Source organism: Drechmeria coniospora, chromosome 03 (assembly GCF_001625195.1).
Source record: "Drechmeria coniospora strain ARSEF 6962 chromosome 03, whole genome shotgun sequence".
NCBI classification, from domain to species: Eukaryota; Fungi; Ascomycota; class Sordariomycetes; order Hypocreales; family Ophiocordycipitaceae; genus Drechmeria; species Drechmeria coniospora.
The window spans coordinates 88,876-104,042 of record NC_054391.1 but is presented as its reverse complement, the minus strand read 5'-3'; the positions used below and the strand labels follow the sequence as shown (position 1 = coordinate 104,042).

Sequence of the window (15,167 nt, the reverse complement as noted above, 5' to 3'; positions counted from 1 at the left end):
GTTGGGATAATACGAGCCGAGGACGAAGGATGTGCGTGCCCGTACGCTGGGGAAAGGCACCGTACCGTACGCTGCGGTCCCCTTACCCGCGCGCATGTGCGGCGCTGCAAGGTATATGTCGTTCTATTCTCGTCCTCGTTCCAGTGCTCGCCTCCCTCCACGACCGACGCTCTGGACCGATGCGAGTACGGGCATGCGGATATATTAATTCTCATCGCGCCCGCGGCGTGCCCTTTCCACCTCGTCCAGTTGTACGATCACTAACCCTCGCGTCTGCCTCATCGTCGCCATGCTCTTGTCCTTTCTTCTGGCCCTCTGCTTCGCCTTGGGCGCGTTCTGCGCCGGAGCCACCAACGCCAAGGCGGTGCAGCGCTTCATCTCTGACACGAAGAAGTCGGTGACGATTGACCGGAAGAACCCCCCTTACTACGACGAAAGGGTCATCACCGAAGCCACCTGTCCGTTCTACTTGCTGTCCTGCACCCACACCAACTTCCGCTTCCGCCATTACCTCGTCAACACCACCGACGTCGACATCGGCTACGTCGCCCACCAGGATGAGCTGTGGGACAACATGGGAACGACGCAGACGACGGTCATCAGCAGCAGGTCCACGGCGCTTCTGAAGTCGAAGACGACGGGCTGGACCATCGGCGGCAAGGTCTCGCTCGCCGTCCCCGACATCGGCGGAGGCATGGAAATGTCGAGCTCCTACCAGGAGACGTTGATGACGTCCTTTACCGAGACTCTGACGACGCAAATCACCGTCCCCTGCGATGCCGGAAACGAGTGCGGCATCGAAACGTGGACCTTTTTCGCCACCGTCAAGGGCCTTTGCATACAGACGCCCATTGTGGAGTGCTCGCAGTCCATGGACATTTGCGCCTCCGACGGCAAGTTTGGCTGCTCGCAGTGGAAGAAGTTTTACAAACGCAACTGCCGCAATCGCTCCCTCAAGCCATGCGAGGTCACCTTTCCGTTGATAGACCACACGGGGAAGCCAATCCGACGTTTTGTTTCCACGGCAAAGAAGCTATCCGACTTTAAGAAGAAGAAGAGGATATAAGGCCCGAGAGCTCAAGGAGACACGCGTCCATGGAATGATGATCAATGCAAGCTTTGTCATGACAAAATGCGACGCTCGCGCATCGGGAGAGCACGTGCACTTTCGCCTGCGTGCATGTAGTGTGAAGGATGACCCTGTCCTGTCGAGACGACACCCCTGGCTGTACCGCAGAGAGCCTTTCATCTTTGTCCCATTTCGCCCATTTTCTTTCGTTCACGCACGGGATGCATGCCCGGGTGGACAAGATGCCCCTAGACAAAGCTCCGATTCGGTCCAGGCTCGTGTTGAGCACCTCTGGCACCTCCGCTTGGTGCAAAAGCAAGGCAGAGACCATCATCTTGGAACAAAGTGCACTCTGGGTATCAATATTTTCCAATACTACTTGTCAGTTTACCAACCTCAGCAGAGCCTAACAAGTATATTCTAATCCTACTTCTCAGTTTGTCAACCTCAACAGAACTTAAGAGTTCTTTTCGCTCCCCCTCTGTGCTGTTAAGCGTCGGAAGGGAGTGTGAGGCAGATGACCATCATCTTGAAACAAGTGCACTCCGGGTATCAATATTTTCCAATACTAATTCTCAGTTTACCAACCTCAACAGAGCCTAACCAGTCCATTTCGCTCCCCCCCTATGTGCTGTTCAGCGTCGGAAGAGAGTGTGAGGCAGATGACCATCATCTTAAGTGCACTCCGGGTATCAATATTTTCCAATCCTACCTCTCAGTTCGCCAAACCTCAAAAGAGCCCAACCAGTCCTTCTCGCTACCCCCCTATGTGCTGTTTGGCGTCGGAAGGAAATGTGAGGCAGGTGACCATCTCCTGGGAACAGAGTACCATCCGGCCATCATTCGTTTCCAACCCTGCTCAACGGCACGCCAACACTCATCAAAGCTGGCCAATACTTTTCGCTCTTCCTTTGCTTTCTGTGGTACGTCTGAAGGGAGCGTGAGTGTCTCGCCTCGTTATTTGATGGCGTAGGTGTGCACGCGGAGAGGTGTCTGGGGTTGATCTTACTCTCTCTCTCCCTCTCTACCCACGCCTCTCCCTCTCATCTCTTCTCGCGTCCCTCTTCTACTGACACCGGCTCCAAGTTTTCTGGTCATGCTTTTGGCATCGCGTTCCTGCTGGCAGAAGAACCAAGCTACTATTTTGATCAGCCGAGACTGCCGACCTATGTGTCGACTTGCTGGCAAGGACGACACTCTGCATCCCCGAGGCCATATTGCCTGTGTCGATCCCAGTCATAAACGCCTTCGATGCTCCGAGTTAGTTATGGAATCTCGCAAGTCATGGGCCGGACGAAGCACGTACCATCATATTCGAATTTCACCATCCGCATGGGGGCATGGATCCAGTAACCTTGCCTGGGACCGCCATTCCCTTGGGCGCTTTCCACATCACCGTCACTTACGTCCGGTGCGCTCTTCGGTGTCTCCATCCAGCACTTGAGGCCCCCGATGTCGGCTTGCTGCGGTTTCGTCCTGTCCCTGCCTTGCTCCTCCACGAGGCGAGCTTCGATGACGTCGTACCAAGGCCAATCGGGGCACGAGAGCGTGACTTCGGCGGTTGGCCGGACCGCTCTCTCGAGCAGCGCGTCCATCTCGGGGAATACTTGGTCGCGAAGTGAACGTGCCAGGCCTGCCTTGTAACCGATGGGAGGAATGAGATGCGTGCAGCAATCTGCTGTGTTGTCTTCATAATCCATAAACGAAACTTGGATGCGAAGATATTGCAGCGATGGAAACAATGGCCGTTCCTCATCATTCCTTTTGGACGTTTCGTTCGAGGCAAAGAAGCTACCGAGCCGAAGAGTCCTGGGGTCCCAGACCAGCTCGAGCGAGGTCAAGTCGGACAACCGCCGAGGTGGCAGGAGGTGTTGCAAGCTCCGCAAGAGGGCCGGCGAGGCGATATGGATCGTGTTCGTTCTGTAGAGCACATGGATGCCCTCGACGTAGCTACACCCAGGGGTTAGTTCCGCGAAGCCGAAAGCACGCAGCCAACGACGGCAGGGGTCGGAACTCACGCGAGCTTGCAGGTGAGCAGCCATCCCATGATGCCGATTCGACATTTCACAGGCCACTCTCCAGGCCACTCGTCACATTTTGCCCATCCGAAAAGGCACTTGTCAGCATCCGGGTCGCATCGGGGCCGCACCGGACGGTTGCTTCGTCTACCCAGAGAGAGCGGTGTTGCGTTTGGCGAGAACCTGTGGCAGACGCAGCCGTACCATATCCAACATTTTTTCTCTCGATTACCGACGAGTGTTTTGAGGTCCGATTTGCAGCCCAACGGTCCCAGGAGCCCGGCATGGGTTTTGACACCCATCTCGGCCGAGCTCCCGTCGAGGGTAGGGGATGAGTAACGAAAGGACAGGTCCATGTGGAGGATCTGCTCCCCAAAAGCCATGTGGACTATTTGCTGCCGAATCTCTGCTGGAATGCGCGCAAACAAATAGTTTGGCTTCGAATCCAACGATGCAGGATGGGCACACGCTGTCGGGCTCTTCCAGCTGTCCGCAATGTCTCGATGCGTCCCCCCCCGAATCATCGATTGGAGCCCCGTCTCCGCCTGCAACTGATTGCGAATGTTCCTGTTGTATCGAGACCAAGGGTTATATTTCATGCAGTGCATGAATAGGGACCACGCAACGTGGCGGACGGCGAGCGCGATGGCCACGACGATCCACGACACGGCACTCGGGAAGCCTCTGCGCCGATATCGATAGCGACACTCTTCGCAGAACTCATGAAACACCTCACACAAATCATCGAACCGTTCCATTATTCGAATCGGACAAAGACAATCCAGAGACGGGAGGCTACGATGGCGTGGAAGAATTTGGCGGCGACTACCCAACCAACAGGACGATCCGTGCTGGGCAATTCTTTTATAGTTTCCTGGCCAAGAAATTCTGGCCTTTTTCATTCGAATTATCTTCGTGTGAACACGAATGACACATTATGTTGCAATGATTGTCAAGTCGGTGCGGCTTTGTCACTCATGGTGTGTGTTTACCAGCACGGGACCGCCACGGAGGCAAGCCGAACAACGATGATGCAATTCACGGCTCAAGAAAAGTTGAAACTTCTGAACTGCGTACGGCTCTGGTTAGTGCCGTTGGTGACTCGATACTTGGTCGCCAGTGATTCTCCATTGCACTCTACACCAGTGACTTTGGAGATGGTCTCGCCTCCCATCGGTCCGGCCAGCTTGAGTTGTAAAGCCCGTGGTGGCTATGCAGCGTGAGCTTTCCACTCGATATAAACAACGAGTGAATGATCATCTACCTTATGGCAGGAGGTCAAGAAAACTCAAGGGTTCGATAATGATGGAGGCAAGCCACCAAGAGATTTCCAAGACTTGTATGACGAATTTTGCTCGGCGTGTAGAGTTGCAGCTTGAAGGCATGATGAAGCTTAGGCTGCCCACGGGCCAGTTCCAGGAGACAACCCAACCTGTTGTATATTACGGCACAACATTGATGCACAGCAACGTATCCACAAGACAGGCAGTTTGTTTCATATCGGCATAGGCGACGGCGGTTCGATTTCCCCCCTCGTGAATTGTGAGAGATTTTCCACTCATCCATAACCGAAGCAACAACCGCCGTGTTCTCCTGTCTATGCGGTCATCAACCGTCGTCGACACCTGTGTTGAGAGTCTGTCCGAGTTGCATGCAGATGATCAGGAAACACAGCCATCCAGCCCCACGGTGCATAGCCATATGGCGGCATGTGCAACACGGCAAGTTTCGAGCCGATGATGAACATATAGAAAAAAAAACTGCCAGATCTTGACACGTGGTAGCGGCAAAACGCCATGAGCGACGTAACTGGATGCCAATGATGCCAATTGTTCAATCCTTGGATCATCGTGGGTAGTTGCATGATCATCCACATTTCCGGAGCATGCTTCCTCCGAGGCTGATCACTCATCATGTGCCTGGCAATTATTTCTCCTGAAGAGTGCCGGACAGGACAGGAGTGGAAACGGCACGTTCCACTCGTCGTGCACCTCAACAACAGCCGCCTATTCCGCCCAACAAATCCGAATCTGGCATCTCACATGATATAATGTCGTAAGGGGTGATGGCCAATGAGTGGAGCTTGTGCATTCAAAGTCATGGCAGCACCAGCTCGGACTATTCTGGAAAACAAAACGCCCATCAGGGAAGGTGAGGTGAGATTCCAAGAGGATCCTGTGACCGATGCCGATGCGGTTAAAGTTTGACAGCAACGACAAGGCATGTTTGCCTTGTTGGGCCGTGCAAGTATAGGCTCGATTTGGTACCTATGCCGTGGCCTTTCGTACTCCGTATTGCCTGCTGCATTGCGACATGCTATAATATTACTCCATTTACTCCATTTTACGGAGTAGTCTATTTCATATTAACCTGATACTGACGCTTCATGGATGGCGGAGAAAGCGGGTCGTTCATGGATCGGGCCGGTCAGATATGGGATGATTCTGAACTTCATTGGCCAAAACGCTCGCATCCTGGGCATAATACACCTGTCATGTGTCAAAATGCACCAATATGAAGCAATTAATATAGGATAAACTTACGTGGCTGGCAAGTATAGTACACCTACTCCATGCAAGTAAAAGTGTCATGGACTCTTGCATTGTAGGTGCTTGCTGTAAATTTGCGGAGTAATTTGGCCCTGCATGTCAACACGGGCCAGGGTCCTATAACTTGGCCCGTCACAGCAAGTTTAGAGTTTGGGCATTTCGACAGCGGCAACGAGTACTGTAGGGAGGTGTCGATGCTATGTGAATAGGAGCGCAACATGTCTGTGTACTTTCGTCGAAATATCAAAAGACTGTTGCATTTTGTACCATAACCTTGGGAGACTGTGGATAAATGTGGTCAGTTGTCAAGCGAAAGGGGAGTGAGTGCACACTTGCGGATACGGCGATCGGCATCCCTCCGTGTTTATCTTGTGATCCACCTTTTGGGACTTGACGAGACGTCTAGCATCGGCTCTTCCGCAATACAGTGTGTCTCTCCATCACTAGAGTGCCCAGCAGGGATCATGATATTTCTGCAAAGTGGACCTCGGCACCCAGCCTTGGGACAGCGACATTGTGTCTACTGTACCGGCTGGAAACAGGTACCACTAGGTGTATTCGAGCGCAAGATGGATCCAGATACACTCCTCGTGTTCAAGATGGGAACGGATGTGGCACTTGAATGCCAGCTGGGAAGAAATTCACTGTATGTACTCGGATTCGAACCAGCTGCAGGATTCACGCGACTTGGAACCAGGCAGTGATTGAACAAGGCTTGAACGGAGAGCACATAGCGGCAAGACGGTATATGCCAGTCGACGCCAGGAAGTTGTGTTTTCCGAGTCTTGAGCCGTATAGGTGCAGTTGCCGGCTGCATGACTGAGAAGACTGGTTGTGCCGCGCCGCACTCTTGGTATTCTCGTCGCAAATCTCCTTTTCCTTGATACGACCGTTTGATGGATAACGGCGATCCATTGAACCATGCCCGATTCAGCGAGTCGCAATCGGTATTCGTGGTCTCGCGTCGAGCGAAACAGAACAATTCTGCATGATTTCGGGGGACGCCATGCAATATGGGATACGATGCCGTCACCCACTTCCAAGAACGGCACCGCAGCATGGAGCAGCCAAGATGCCGTACAGCAGGCGGTAGTTTGGTCCCAAGTGGCCCGGCATTGATGTTCCCGGCTGAGGTGAGGCATTTGACATGTGCCCAGACGCTGCCGAGAGACTCGATTGTTGGTACGCTCGCCACGGCATGCTTGCAATCATGGATGGTACGACATGGCTTCGTCTTGCACTTGCTTCGCAGACACGACGAATGAAGGCGAAGAGCTGGATGCGTGTCAAGTATGCGTGTCAAGTATAAAACTCACAACGCCTGGACGATGGAAGCCAGGACAGACTTGACATCAACGAGTCCAAGACATCACTCTGCCGATTCAGGACCGCGTATCCGAGCGAGAAATGATTATCGACGTCAAGAAATGCTTGCTCCTCGGCCTTGTTGCCCTCTCGGAGGCCTTGCAAGCTCACCATGGGCACATGACGTTCAAGAGAGGACTCCCAGGGCCCGTGGGTGACGATAGGATTCCGGCCACCATCCGGCTCGGGAACAAGGATTGGACTCGCAGCGAGATGAGCAGCGTGATTCGCAAAGCCCTTAAGGATCCCAACGGCTCGAAGCATTTTCAAAACCGCGGTCTCGAAAAGGTCGGAAACAACTGGCAGGAGAAAAAGGGACCGCTGTTTTCGGGACAGGGAACGGAAGGCAAGCTGGTGGAGGTTGACCTGAAGGAAAATCGTACGTGCAGGCCCTTGTCGTCCAATCTGCTCCCCAGAACCGCCATTCCACGGCTTACCAGCAAACCGCAGCCAGAGTCCGGGGGCCGTTCCGGGCCATCGTGACCAAGGCGGGCCATTTTGTCGGCATAACGGAGCATGAGGTGGGCAACAACGTCAAGAGCATCTACGACGTGAATCAGAAGATTGCACGCGGAGACTTTTTGAAGGTGCCCGAACGAATACCGGCCGGCGGCAAGCAAATCAGCCGGGCGCAGATCGCCGAGGCCATGAACGGCAAATCACGGACCCTGCTGAGGGAGGGAACGGACAAGGGCTCTTGGAGAGCTCCCATCAAGATGCCGGCCGTAAAAGGTCGTCTGCCGCTCCCTTCCGTCCGTCTTTCTTCCTCGTGCCCGATGCTAATCGTCGACCGTGGACAGCAGGGAAGCCGGCGGATGAATTCTTCGTCGTGTTCGACGGAAACAAATTTGTCCGCGTAGAAGACAAGAACAAGAACAGCATCTATCCGGTGCCGCAAAAGGCCGGGACGAGCAGATGCAAGAGGGCGGGTGCAGATTGCGACTGGGAGCCGTCGGAGAAGGAAAGTAACGGCGCCGGCGGAAGCGACGCGAGCTCGCAGCGGCCCGAGGGGACGGCCGAAGGGACGAACGAGGGTGCGGGAGAGGAGCTGTCGGTCATCATCGAGAAGGCGTCGCGCCAGGAGTTCAAGGAGCTCGCGGTTCGATACAGGCTCGGTTCCGTCGTCGGCAAGCACTTCCACATGGACCTGGCGACATTCCGCAGCGACAAGCTCCGGTACAGGCCCTTTGGCGCGGCTCGGATAGGGGCCTCGCCGAAGCTCGGCACCAAGGCGCTCAAGTCGGCCGGCACGTCGCTCAAGATGCTCGGCGCAGGGCTGTACCTGCACGGCGTCATCGAGGCCTTTACGCACCAGACGAGCGCCATCGACCGCGTCGCCGCCGTCACGGCCATCGTGCCTCTCGTCGGGTGCGCCACCTCCCTCGCGGCCTCGGGCTCGCACGAGGCGATTGGCAGCTTCGAGGCCGTCGACACCTTTTTCTGCGTCGCGGGCGACGTTCTGCTCTTCACCCCCTACGCCCCCGCAGGCCTCGCCATTCACATCAGCCGCTTCTTCATCGGCCTCGTCAGGTACTTGGCGTCGGGGTCGAGCGCGGAGCGGCTTCGGGCGGCCACGAGGGCGCGCGACGACGCTTGGCGGATGTTCCTCGACGAGGGTCTGTACCGCACGCTCTCGTCCGACGAGTTTGGTCGCAAGCTGGGCAGCGTCCTGGCCGTCGAGTCGCTCGCCTTTCTGTCCGAGGGCGCGCAGACGATTGGCATCTTCGAGGCGAGCCGGCAGCATTCCATGACGCTCACCAACGACACCGTCGAGCAGGGCCAGCTGGAGGACTTTTTCCAAAACGTCACGGCCAACGTGCGGAGCCGGCTGTCCGCCGAGGTGGTCGCCAGGCAGCGCGAGGTTCTGTTCGAGCTCATCGAAAAGGCCCGCGACCAGCACGAGCAAGGCTCGGCACGGGCCTACGCCGAGAGTTTCAACGAGCAGTTCATCAGCGAGAAGCTGGCGGATGACGACGACGAGGTGAAGCAGCACCTACGCGGCGAGAGACTGCCGCTGCCGGACCGCTTCACGCTCGCCTACCTCATCGGACAGGCGACGGGTCAGGCCGGCTCGTCGGCGCCGCCGGCCGCTTTCCGTGACTTGCCGGCCACAGCTTCGCCCGACGAGGCGAGCAAAGCGTTGGAGGCACTGCCGGTGGACGAGAGGGTCCATTGGGAGGTGCATCCGCTGACGTTGAGCTTGCCGGATTACCTCTTGAGAAAGCAAGAGGGACTGTCGAGGCGGGAGGCCGACGTCATCAGCATCCAGCAGACGCACGCCGTCATGCAGCAACTCGACGGCAGGATGGCCAGAGAAGCCATGGTCAAGGCATCGCCGACGCTCGACGCCGCCCACGCGCAAGAGGTCCAGCTCCTCGCGACGATGATGCTCGGAAGCAGACTCCGGCATTGGGGCCGATCCGACGACGGCAAGATTCGCTTCTTTCCCGCCTCGGTCGCGAGCGACCCGGCCAGCACCATCGGCTCGGTGCTTGGTTTAGACGTGGAGGATGTCAAGGCGACTCTTGGCCGCTGACGGACAGGAGATGGACGACGACACGGGAGACGACGTGATTCCTCGGGCATGATTTCTGACGCTTGGATTCCATTCCGCCGGCAGAACAGCTCGTCATGCTCGGGCGGCCTGGAAGTAGAGAATAGAGTTTCGAGATGAAGGCAACCTGTCCCTCACATGGCAGCCGTTTGGCCTGCAGAAAGGCTCGTGATTCCCGCTCGGTAGCCTGTTGGCCTGGAAATGTATGCCGTGGTCGGACGCCGTTGTCGATAATCGTGGTACGACACTGGAAAGATGGCGTCTCGAGATCAAGGCAACTTGCTCCCCGGCAGTGCGTATCGTGTGGCTAGCAAAACGGCTCGTCATTCCAGCTTGGCAAACCTGTTGGCCTGGAAAGGTACGCTGCGATTTGCTGCGATATGACGCCGTCGTCGATGGTCTTGGTACGACATTGGCAAGATGGCATCTCGAGATCAAGGCAACTTGCTCCCAATATTGCGTGCCGTGTTGCCAGCAATACGGCTTGTAATTCCCACATGCCTGTTGGCCTAGAAAAGTACGCTGCGGCCTGACGTTGTCGTATCGATAGTTGCGTTACGATGCTGGCGAGTTGGAGTCTCGAGATCAAAATGGCTCGTGATTCCGACTCGGTAGCCTGTTGGCCTGGAAATGTATGCCACGGTCGGACGCCGTTGTCGATAATCGTGGTACGATACTGGCAAGATGGCGTCTCGAGATCAAGGCACCTTGTTCCCCATATTGCGTGCCGTGTGGCCAACAAAACGGCTCGTCATTCCCGCTTCGTACGCCTGTTGGCCTGGAAAAGTACGCCGCGGCCGAGGTTATCGTGTCGATGGTTTTGGTACGACGCTGGCGAGTTGGCGTCTCGAGATCAAGGCAACAACTTCTTATCTCGCAGTGCGTACTGTGTAGCCGGCAAGATGGCTCGTGATTCCAGCTTCACAAGGCTGTTGGCCTCGAAAGCAGGCCGCCCGAGGTCGTCATCGTCGATGGTTGTGATTGTGCCAGGACGCTGGCGAGAGGGAGTCTCGAGATCAAGGCAACATTGTCGGTGACGTTGCATACCGTTTCGACTGCAAGATGGCTCGTGAATCCCAGCATCGTCGCCTGCCGACACGGAAAAGCACGACACGGAAAAGCACGACACGGAAAAGCAGGCAGCGGCCCGAGGTTTGTCGTCGACGGTGGCACGACGCTCGCTGGCTAGATGGACCGACGAGGCCGACAGCAGGCACGTGGTTGGCGATGGCGACATTGGCCACGTGACCGTTGGACGGCGGACGGCGAAACCATTGTGCCTGACGGTGGCGGCTCACGGTTTGGCAAGTTGGCTCCCAACAGGTCGAGGGTGGCGGGAGAATCAATCTTCATCTTTCATCCATTCTCTCTCCATCGCCAGCGAGCACACACGCAGGCCCTCGCATCGTCACGGAGCACTCACCAAGGATCATTGCAAGGCACGAGAGCGACGACCGGCTCGACGATGCCGGGCACGCAGGCGGACGGCGGCCAGACGAGCGCGGCGGACGAGGTCTCGCTCGCTCGCTCCGACGGCAAGGCCCATCTGCTGCTCGCAGCCTCGGGCTCGGTGGCGACGATCAAGATTGTGCAGATCATCGAGGGCCTCGGGCGGCACGAGAATCTCTCGATCCGACTGGTGCTGACACGCTCGGCCGAGCACTTTCTCGGCGGCCAGTCGCCGGAGCAGCCGACGCTCGCCTCGATCCGCGGCATGGCCAACGTCGACGGCGTGTACACGGACGCCGCCGAGTGGACGCGGCCGTGGACGAGGGGCGCGGCCATCCTGCACATTGAGATGCGGCGGTGGGCCGACGTCATGATGATCTGCCCGCTGAGCGCCAACACCATGGCGAAGATGGTGGCGGGGCTCTGCGACTCGCTGCTGCTGTCGATTGTGCGCGCGTGGGACGTCGACGGGTCGGTCGACGGCAGGAGGAAGAAGATTGTCGTGGCGGCGGCCATGAACACGGCCATGTACAGGAACCCCGTGACGGGCCAGCAGCTGCGGACGCTCGAGGAGGACTGGGGCGGCGAGGGCGGCTGGGTCGAGGTGCTGCGGCCCGTGTCCAAGAGGCTCGCGTGCAACGACGTCGGCGAGGGGGCCATGGTCGGGTGGGAGACGATTGTGGCCGTCGCCGAGGCCAAGCTCGGTCTCGCGGCCAAGGAAGCAGGCGGATGACGAGGCGGCGGCACGGAAGAAGATGTACGACGTTGGCCGGCACGGAAGAAGATGTACGACGTTGGCCGGCAGGGAAGAAGATGTACGACGTTGGCCGGCACGGAAGAAGATGTACGACGTTGGCCGGCACGGAAGAAAATACACGACGTTGGCCGACATGGGCTCGATGCAGGATGAAGCGACTACGAGAGCGACGAGGCGGATCTGCGTGAACGGTACTCTTGATTGCCCATGCCTCTATCGTCACGGCGCCACGCGACGGCGCAGAAAGCCAGGTTGTCGGCAGAAGGCCAGGTTGTCTGCAGAAAGCCAGGTTGTCTGCCGAAAGCCAGGTTGTCTGCAGAAAGCCAGGGTGTCGGCAGAAAGCCAGGGTGTCGGCAGAAAGCCAGGGTGTCGGCAGAAAGCCAGGTTGTTCGCCCAACGCCGGCCATGATGGCGCAAGCAGTCTACGATGGATTGCGAAAAGTCAAAGGGACAGGCCACGGGACAGGCCACGGGACAGGCCTCGGGACAGGCCTCGGGACACGCTTCGGGAGACTGGCCTCGGGAGACAGGCCTCGGGACACGCTTCGGGAGGCTGGCCTCGGGAGACTGGCCTCGGGGGACACGCCTCGGGGGACATGCCTAGGGGGACTCCTTTTCGGGGATGACGACGCCCCACGGGTGCTGCTCGCGGCCGTACATGATGTCGCCGAGGATGCCCTTGATCTTGGAGGTGACGGGGCCGCCCTTGCCCTCGGAGCCCATGGCAATTGTGATGTCCTGGCCGCGGTGGTGGATGCACGAGACGGGACAGACAAAGTACTGCGGGCCGGGGCGTCAGCGAGGGCCGAGGGCAGGGGGATCTGCGGAGGGGGAGACTCACGGCGGTGCCGGCGGCAAAGGCCTCGAGGAGGCGGCCCTCCTTGTCGGCCTCGACGAGCTCGGCGATGGTGTACTTGCGCTCCGTCACGACGACGTCGCCGGCGAGGCGCTCGCGGGCGACCTCGATGCAGGAGCGGCGGGTGACGCCGTCGAGGATGAGCTTGTCGTCGAGTGGCGCCGTGACGAGCTCGGTCCTGCCGTCGGACTTGCGCCTCCAGACGACGAAGAAGTTGCTCGCGCCGGCCTCGGTGCACTCGGCCTGCTCGCCGTAGAGCCAGAGGATCTGGTGGAAGCCGCGGCGACGGGCGTCCTGGGTGGCCATGAGGGAGGGGCCGTAGTTGGCGCCGACCTTGGCGTAGCCGAAGCCGCCGACCCAGGCGCGGACCATGTCCTCGGGGCTCGTGTGGAGGCGCATGCCGTCGGGCGGGGCGTCCATGCGCGGCATGAAGGTGACGATGATGTAGAGCATGGCCTCCCTGGGCGCCTGGACGCCGAGCTGGGACTGGGTGCCGATGAGGGTCGGGCGGACGTAGAGGAACTCGCCGGGCCGGTCGCGGGGCAGCCAGCGGGGGCCGTCGACGGCGAGGAGGGCGACCATGAGCTTCTCGAGCTCGGCCGGCTCGAAGAGGGGCAGGGAGATGCGGCCGGCGGACATGCGCATGCGGGCGGCGTTGCGGTCGGGCCGGAAGACGCGGAGCTTGCCGTCGAAGCCACGGAAGACCTTGAGGCCTTCGAAGCACTCGGTCGCGTAGTGGAGGCACGAGGCCGTCGGCATGAGGCTCAGGGGGCCGTAGGGCTTGAGCTCGGGCGCCGACCAACCCTGGGCCTGCCGCCAGACGGCCGTGACCATGTGGTCGGTGGCGACGGTCTCATCGCCGGCGTTGGCGACGGCCTCGAGGGGCACGGGCCGGGGCTCGGCGGCGAAGGTGTAGGTGAGCTTGGAGGCGTCGAGGGGCTCGGCCTCGTGGGTGCCGTTGGGCGTCGTAGGCACCGTCGCCTCCTTGCGCTGGACGGCGGCGGCCGTGAGGTTGACGTCCTGGGAGGGGACGGCGGAGGGCGTCATGGCGGGGGGCGAGGGATCGGAGGGGGGGGGGGTCGGAGGCGAGGGATCGGAGGCGAGGGATCGGAGGCGAGGGATCGGAGGCGAGGGATCGCGGGCGAGGCTTCGGCGGCGTGCGTCGTGCGTCGTCTCTCTCGGGCGGGACGGTCGGGCGACTCGGGCGGCGGCGGCGTGCGGACGAGGGACGAGGGGACGGAGGCGAGGTTTGGCGTCGAGAAGGGCACGCAGGGAGGGCGCCGGGGGAGCCGAAGGGGGAGACGGCAAGACGTTTTTAGTAGGCGAGCGCCGCGCCGGCGGCATCGGAGGCGGGCGGGCGAGCAGCGCGGCGCAGGCAGGCAGGCCCTGTAATGACAAGGGGCGTCGCGCCCTCTCTGAAAAATGTCGAGTCGGCGGGCGCAAGCAGCCGGTGGTGTCATCGGCGTACAGGTACTTGGCGGCGGTCGGCGGGCGGTACCTGTACCTGCGAGCACGGCGTGCGGAACATGGCCGTGCGCACAAGCTCGCACAAGCTCGCACAAGCTCGCACAAGTGCCCTCAAGTTCCCTCGTCGTGCTGGCGCCGAGGCGCAGTGCGGAACCGGCTTCTCGTACCTCGACCTGGTCGCGTCACGTGCGCCCGTACAGCTACCGGCAGGGTACAGGCGGCCGAGGGCACGACGGCCAGCCGCAGGGGGTTCCGCCGGCGCGTCGCGGTGGGGATTGCTCGAGGGCCATTAGCGGGAGCAGGTGACCTCGGGGGGGGGGGGCGAACGCCAGGCGATGCCACGGGGGATGCCACGGGGGATGCCACGGGGGTGGGAGGGTTCGATTCTCGGTAGCGACGATCGCCAGGACGGGGGCACCGACGCCTGCCGCAGGGCCAAGGACGCAGCGTTAACCTTTTGACGAGGTACGCGAGTCGGCGAGCGCCTGGACCTGGGTGCCGTTAGCGCGACTGCACAGGTACCTGCGCCCCAGCACGGGCGGGCATCTCGACGAGCGCGGCAGGCGTCGGCGTTTGCGCAGGACGTACCTGTACCCGAGGCGCAGCACGCACCGGCACCGGACAAAGTAGAGGCCCGAGGGCGCCAAGAACCAGGCAGCAAGGCACGCAGGGAGGGGGCGCTCGACGGCCTGCGTGCTCCTCCCCCCCCCCGCCCGCACGGCAGCGAGCGGCGACGGGGTTCGGATGATGCCGAGGATGGAATGATTGATGGACGTCGGGTCTCGGACGTTGGCGGGCTGGCCGTGGGCGTCCAAGGTGTCTCGGGTTTGTCGTCGACGATTTTTGCGAGCGTGGCGAGGTGGAAGAAGGAAGGGAAAAATGCTCGACGGTCGGTGCGTGGAGGAGAGCGCTGTAGTGAATCGGGCGTACAGTGCGGAGGGCACCTAGACGTACGGCACAGAGTAGAGTGCTGTAGAGTACAGTAACGATGACACCTACATCAAGTACACGTACGGTACAGAGTACAACTAGATGACGGGCACGGCACAGAGGACACCTAGATTCCATGACGATACACAGTGC

At 59.5% G+C, this 15,167-nt stretch overlaps 5 protein-coding genes across 5 annotated transcripts; 3 read left to right on the top strand and 2 right to left on the bottom strand.

Moving 5' to 3' along the window:
• Positions 1–289: 289 nt before the first annotated feature.
• Positions 290–1,066, top strand: DCS_05924 (uncharacterized protein; the record flags this gene model as incomplete). Its single annotated transcript, XM_040803223.1, has 1 exon — positions 290–1,066. One exon carries the CDS (start codon positions 290–292, stop codon positions 1,064–1,066), a length of 777 nt encoding a protein of 258 aa, XP_040653327.1.
• Positions 1,067–2,235: 1,169 nt separating this feature from the next.
• Positions 2,236–3,845, bottom strand: DCS_05923 (uncharacterized protein; the record flags this gene model as incomplete). The annotated part of the gene is made up of 3 exons (XM_040803222.1): positions 2,236–2,315; positions 2,376–3,019; positions 3,088–3,845. 3 exons carry the CDS (start codon positions 3,843–3,845, stop codon positions 2,236–2,238), a joined length of 1,482 nt encoding a protein of 493 aa, XP_040653326.1.
• Positions 3,846–7,043: 3,198 nt separating this feature from the next.
• DCS_05922 (uncharacterized protein) lies at positions 7,044–9,537 on the top strand (the record flags this gene model as incomplete). The annotated part of the gene is made up of 5 exons (XM_040803221.1): positions 7,044–7,380; positions 7,452–7,757; positions 7,802–8,982; positions 9,055–9,180; positions 9,226–9,537. 5 exons carry the CDS (start codon positions 7,044–7,046, stop codon positions 9,535–9,537), a joined length of 2,262 nt encoding a protein of 753 aa, XP_040653325.1.
• Positions 9,538–11,020: 1,483 nt separating this feature from the next.
• On the top strand, positions 11,021–11,737 carry DCS_05921 (uncharacterized protein; the record flags this gene model as incomplete). The annotated part of the gene is made up of 1 exon (XM_040803220.1): positions 11,021–11,737. The coding sequence occupies one exon, from the start codon at positions 11,021–11,023 to the stop codon at positions 11,735–11,737; it is 717 nt and encodes a 238-aa protein (XP_040653324.1).
• A 624-nt stretch (positions 11,738–12,361) lies between these two features.
• Positions 12,362–13,664, bottom strand: DCS_05920 (uncharacterized protein; the record flags this gene model as incomplete). Its single annotated transcript, XM_040803219.1, has 2 exons — positions 12,362–12,541; positions 12,603–13,664. The coding sequence occupies 2 exons, from the start codon at positions 13,662–13,664 to the stop codon at positions 12,362–12,364; spliced, it is 1,242 nt and encodes a 413-aa protein (XP_040653323.1).
• Between the last annotated feature and the right edge of the window lie 1,503 nt (positions 13,665–15,167).